The sequence below is a fragment of the Sinocyclocheilus rhinocerous genome, unplaced genomic scaffold, assembly GCF_001515625.1.
Source record: "Sinocyclocheilus rhinocerous isolate Xijiao unplaced genomic scaffold, SAMN03320098_v1.1 scaffold383, whole genome shotgun sequence".
In the NCBI taxonomy this organism is placed as follows: Eukaryota; Metazoa; Chordata; class Actinopteri; order Cypriniformes; family Cyprinidae; genus Sinocyclocheilus; species Sinocyclocheilus rhinocerous.
Genome location: NW_015643560.1, coordinates 194,933 through 201,266, shown reverse-complemented (window position 1 = coordinate 201,266; position 6,334 = coordinate 194,933). Strand labels below are relative to the sequence as shown.

At 35.8% G+C, this 6,334-nt stretch overlaps 1 protein-coding gene across 1 annotated transcript; it reads left to right on the top strand.

The window, feature by feature from the left end:
* The first annotated feature begins 589 nt into the window (after window positions 1–589).
* Window positions 590–5,720, top strand: LOC107757339 (retinol dehydrogenase 8-like). The gene is made up of 6 exons (XM_016574781.1): window positions 590–721; window positions 1,343–1,466; window positions 2,716–2,877; window positions 3,804–3,983; window positions 4,097–4,185; window positions 5,076–5,720. Exons 2-6 carry the CDS (start codon window positions 1,361–1,363, stop codon window positions 5,277–5,279), a joined length of 741 nt encoding a protein of 246 aa, XP_016430267.1. The 5' UTR covers window positions 590–721; window positions 1,343–1,360; the 3' UTR covers window positions 5,280–5,720.
* The last annotated feature ends 614 nt before the right edge of the window (window positions 5,721–6,334 follow it).

The following is a 6,334-nucleotide window of genomic DNA, read 5'->3' as shown; positions in this document are numbered from 1 at the left end:
ACATACAATGGTAGCCTATATATTGGTCTAATTTGAATCTGAAAAGTAAGACTGATTACCACTTGGTTAACTGCTAGTTAGTCAAACATTAAGACTACTTATCTAAATAAGTTTATGCAACTGACCCCTGGTTGACTCGCATGATAAACAAGCATGTCCCATATGCCCGCCTCGAGTTTAGTGCATGATAGAAGTGATTAAGAACGATTTAGACCAAATTCGTTCACAACACCAATTTGTTCATGACTAAAAAACAAAAACATTTCAGAATACGCGTTTATAGTAGCTGAAATAATTTTCTTTTCATATGATTTCCAAATGTAATTTTCAGTAAACATAGGCTTCCCAGTAACATTTCAACTATAGCCTAATTTCAACCGTCAAGCATCAGCAAAACATTAAACCTCTTCTAAACAATTTAGGACATATATTTTTTATATATAATTATATTTTTTATAATTATATAGGCCTAGATAGTAATAATAATTGTTGTTATTATTATTATTATTATTATTATTATTATTATGCAGTCAAAGACTTCAAATCCCAGGGTTCTCTGAACGCAAACGCAACCTCTGCAACGCGATTTGTTTTCACAGTGCCGCTCTCGTGCAGAGCTCACGCGTTCCGGCTGAAAGGAGTTTATGGATGATAAAATCGAGGTCTGTCAACAGGATACAGGTCTGTACACGCTGCAGAACGGACGGTTTAGTTGCTTTCAGTAAGTGCATGTCCCAGAACACTTGAAACATGTTTAATCTTATGCTAAACATTATATGCTTTTGTATCTCATGTTTTGTTTTTTCACGCAGTGCAACTGTCGTCCCTGTCATTTTGAATGCTTAATATTAAAACGTGACGACCTTTATGAAACAACACTTGTCATGCGGTTTTAGATGTGAAATTGATCACAGTTTTAGTGCATTGCAACTGACCAGTTAAGACGCGCTCCCGTGCTGAGAAAATCTGATTAAGATTTAATCCGTAGTCCAGAAACCTTTCAGCGTTCTCTGTACATTTATTTGTCCCGTTAAATGTTCACCTAGCACGAAAATGTGAAACTTAAATTCAATGATCTTCTTGCAGTGTAGTTACTGACTTTTGCATTTTGTAGAGCTTGCAAATGTACTTAGCATTGTTGCTGTTATTAATTATATTTACATAGGCTATGTGTTGTAATATATTTACATATGCGCAAAACTGAGATTGCATATTATTGAGATAACATATTACCAAAAGAAGATGGTCATAACATGGTTGTGATTCTGAACAGAACACTGACCATATATAGCGTTGGCAAATATAGTGTTACTTAAGTTTAATGGTTTTATTGTGGTTTTAGATTAGAAATCATCGTTGAATGAAAGTTATGGGGGCACGAAAAGTTTTGGTGACAGGATGCTCCTCTGGAATTGGTTTGGCGGTGGCTGTCCGTCTTGCAAAAGATGAATTAAGGCGATTCAAAGGTAAGAAGACTGCATATGAATGTAAAAAGCCTCTTAGAATTGTATATACATACATACATATATATATATATATATATATATATATATATATATATATATATATATATATATAGTTTCATAACATTACAAAGGAACACTTTCGAAAACTTTTCCTTTAAAAATGAATAACTAACACAGGAACTAATGCAACATGAAAAGGACACTAGTAGTGCAATATTAACATTGCAGTAACTAGTATTAATTAACATCAAACTGATTAATGCATTAGTAATATGTGGTAGTTCACTATTAGCAAATCAGTAACTTCGATTTTTTTTCATGCCTCCCAGAGGCTACATACAGTTTCATAATTAATGTGAAACTAATCAATAATTATAACATGACAAATTATTTTGATTTTAATTTTGATTTGATCATCTACTTTAACATTTAACCACTTACAGAATCAATAGATAATAATATGTTAATAATTAGTACATTTTAACATAATAACTGACTATGGACAATTTTAAAGAAATTGATATTAAATTGCAGTTTTTCTGGCATCCCTCTGAACTTAAGACTATATCATGGAGACTACTGGAACATTTTATCAGCCATACACCAAATGCTTAAAAAAAAAAAAGTAAGCTATGAAATAATTTGTTTAACATACCTCACAGAAAGATTTGGTTCTATGTATATCTTTTTTTGTTTCAGATATCTCTCCTAATCATTATGAATGTTGATTGGGTTTTCATTAATACCTATTGTAAGAATGATGGTAACCCACTAGTAATGACTGAGTGTTACCAAATCTGAAGGATAAACTATCCAAAATCTTACAAAAACCTCAAAAGCTTACAACGATTTCAGTCATCACCAGGGAGTCATATTTTCACTAGTGGGTTTAACGGGATTTTCACTTCAGAATTATGCATTCTACATTATTTACATTAATTATGAATCTAAATGTAATTTCTTAGTAGTTCTTTGGGAGGTATGAAAAAAATAGTAGTTACCGATTAGCTAACAGTGAACTAATGCATTCAACTGAGTGCTATTACTTACTAATTTGTAAATCGAAGTTTGATTTTGTAGTAGCTACTAGAATGTTAATGTTGTATTGTGTAGTTATCGATTAGAAATGGAACAATATTCTAATGTCTTACAGAATGTACATTAGCTAATAATCAGGTAAGTGTAGTATATGACATAGTAATGTTTTAAATGTTATTTTAAGTCTTACTGTTGATTGTGCTCGAGTTAGTTGTGGCCACTATGAGGGACCTGGATAGGAGAGAAGCTCTGGAGAAAGCAGCTGGAGAAACCCTCAACAGATCCCTGGAGATCCGACAGCTGGATGCCACCTGTGAGGACTCCATCAGAGAGTGTGTCAACAGCTTGTCAGATCGACGAGTGGATGTGTTAGGTGACACTGAGAGTTTCCTTGCCAACAAATATTTCCTTCATTCGCTCCATCTTAGTTCCTGAGCAATGCGGCTTCATAACGACATGACCAAAAGTTGAGTGTCTTTTGACTTGACTAAAAGCTTTTCAACAAAAATTGTTATCTGCTTATCTTTTAAGTTTTTATTCCACATTTGTGTTACCACACAGAGTTCATCAGATAAACTCGATGCTCAAATTTGCATCACTTGTATCAGCAATACATTTATTTATTTACCAAAACCAATTTTTTTTGTACTAGATTTGCCGCTGACTTTAATGTTTCTAAAATAAATTAAAATTACAATGATATCTCTCTGTTTTCTCACGTGTAACCTTCTCACTGCTAATGGTGGCAGGATACTGAACCTATGTTTTAAAGGGATAGTTCATCCAAAATTGAAAATTCTGTCATTGTTTACTCCCCCTCATGTTGTTACAAATCTATATGATTTATTTTTGTTCTGCAAAACTCAAAAGATATTTTGAAGAATGTTGGTAACAAAACAGTTTTGATTTCAATTAACATCCACTGAATGGACAAAAAAACATACATTTTTCAAAATATCTTCTTTTATTTTCCACAGAAAAAAAAATCATACAGGTTGATGACAGAATTTAGTTTTTGCATTTAGACTCTGCAAAATGCTACAGAATGTTCACCCAAATCCTGTTTGATTTAGACCAGGGGTGCCCAAACCGGAGGGCTGGTGTCCTGCAGAGTTTGACTCCAACCCCTATTAAACACACCTGAGCCAGCTAATCTAATAAAGCTTTTACTAGGCATACTAGAAACTTCCCGGCAGGTGTGCTGAGGCAAGTTGGAGCTAAACTCCACAGGACACCGGCCCTCCAGGACCGATTTTGGGCACCCCTGATTTAGTGAATAATGTGAATAATTTTTTGTAGTGAATAATGCCGGTGTGGGTATGATTGGTTCTTTGGAGTGTCAGAGTGTAAGTGATATGCAGGAACTCTTCAGCACTAACTTCTTTGGCCTGGTGAGACTGGTGAAGGAACTGCTGCCTGACATGAAGCAGCGTCAGAGTGGACACATCGTAGTGATGAGCAGTGTCCTGGGCTTCCAGGGTAATACCACAAAGCTCATTTATTATAAGCTGTACACATTCAACTAAAATAATCATACAATTACTGTTTAAAAAATATATTTTTAGAGTACTCTTTTTTTTTTTTTTTTTCAGGACTACTTTTCAATGATGTATATGCTGCCTCTAAATTTGCTGTAGAGGGGTTTTGTGAGAGTCTTGCTGTGCAAGCTATGAAGTTTAATGTCAAGTTTTTTTTAGAGTTCTCTTTTTTTTTTTTTTTTTTTCAGGACTACTTTTCAATGATGTATATGCGGCCTCTAAATTTGCTGTAGAGGGGTTTTGTGAGAGTCTTGCTGTGCAAGCTATGAAGTTTAATGTCAAGTGAGTACACAATAAAACGAATTCTATAGCAAACTAATAAAAAGGGCTAGGTTAACTAAATATGCTCGGAGGTAAAATTCACTTTTAATCATGTGGTCCCAAAGTGATTTTTAGTGGATGTTCCATTCTAGTCTAAAATCTTAAAAGTGTATTTTTTTTATAAACTGTACTTGCAGGTAAAATAATATTAATGAAATAAAAGGCCACTTAAGTGTACTTAAAAAGAATACACTTTCATGACTATGTTTCTTAACACACTTTAGTGCACTTAAAATTGGCACCTTGTAATAATGTCAAACTAAAAGTATTACTTTAGTCTTTTGTCATGCTTCAAAGAATTACATTTATTTTGATGTGCTTTAGTCTGTTAGTCTACACATGTAAAGTACTGATTAAACATTTAACTAGAGTATCATTTGAGATTACATGTAAAGTTTATATTTTTCATTGTAATAAATTGCAATGTCAAGTGTCCTAAAACATTACATTCAATTCACATTTGTGTGTATTTTAAGCATATTATTTTCATAATGACTCTTTTTAAAAGTATGCTATAGTGTACTTCTTTTTCACAAGGGTAAACATGCGACAACTATTAACATGCGACAACCACAAAGTGTCTAAATACCTTTGTCTTTTTTGAAACTGTAGTTATTTTGAAACTATTAACTATGTACAGTATGTTAATGATGCATAAACATTCATGCATTGTAAGAATGGATTTTATACAAATCCCACAGGATGACGTTAGCTGATTGTGTCCAAGAACCCTCCATTTCGTCATCAGACCAATCGTTTGTACGTGCCACTGACTGCCATGAAGCATGCTGACCCTACAGGGCAACTACCCATAGATGCATTCTATAAAATGATCTTCCAGCATGACCGTATGCTCAATGCTACTCTGAGTATTCTACGCATACTTCACAGGAGAATGGGTCATGGTGCTGCCTAAAAAGCCCTCAGAGGATTTAGATGGAGAAAACCAATTCAAAAACATTTCGGAGACAGTTTCATGGCCCAAAAATGGGTCAGTGCTCAATGCAAATAATAAAATGCAACACCACAATTAGTATAGCAACAGTTTTGCTACGGTGGTCAGTACTTGATGTCCAATGTAAAGTCTGGATCCTGAAGCACTGCTCTGATTTTAACCTCAAGACAGTTATCATGATCAAATACATAATGTTTAGTTGCAAATTGCAGTGTGTAACAGCTCTAGTGTCCTTTTCATGGTGTAATGGTTTTTAACAGTCAAGAGGCTGTATGTACGTAGAATTCAGAAAAACTTCCACCAGTGGCCGTTAAGTGAACTGCAGCCAGCAACTTAGGCCCCGTCCACACGGAGATGCGTTTAGCTGTAATGTATACGCATACATTTTGTATCATATAGGCGTTTCGTCCTCACGGATCCGGCGTTTTGGGAAAGTGAAACCGATATTTTTTGAAACCGGGTACCAGAGTGGATAAATCTGAAAACGCCACCCTTGCGTTTTCGTGTGGACAGCGAATCATCTCGGTTACGTATGTAACCTTGGTTCCCTGAGTAGGGGAACGAGATGCTGCGATGACGTCATCGCTTTGGGAACACCTTCGGTGTGACGAATGTCTGAAGCCCTTATACCATCACGCCAATTCATTGGCCAAATAGCGCTTAGCACCGCCCCCAAAGCGCACGTAGGTGAGCTATATAGCGTGCTGCGCGCTATTTTCATCAGATTTCACTGATTTACAAAGGAAGCGCTATCAAGGTACGGAACGGCCGAGCATCGCAGCATCTCGTTCCCCTACTCAGGGAACCAAGGTTACATACGTAACCGAGATGTTCCCTCTCATAGGCTCACTTCGATGCTGCGATGACGTCATCGCTTCGGGAACAACTTCGGTGTGACGAATGTCTGAAGCCCTTATACCATCACGCCAATTCATTGGCCAAATAGCGCTTAGCACCGCCCCCAAAGCGCACGTAGGTGAGCTATATAGCGTGCTGCGCGCTATTTTCATCAGATT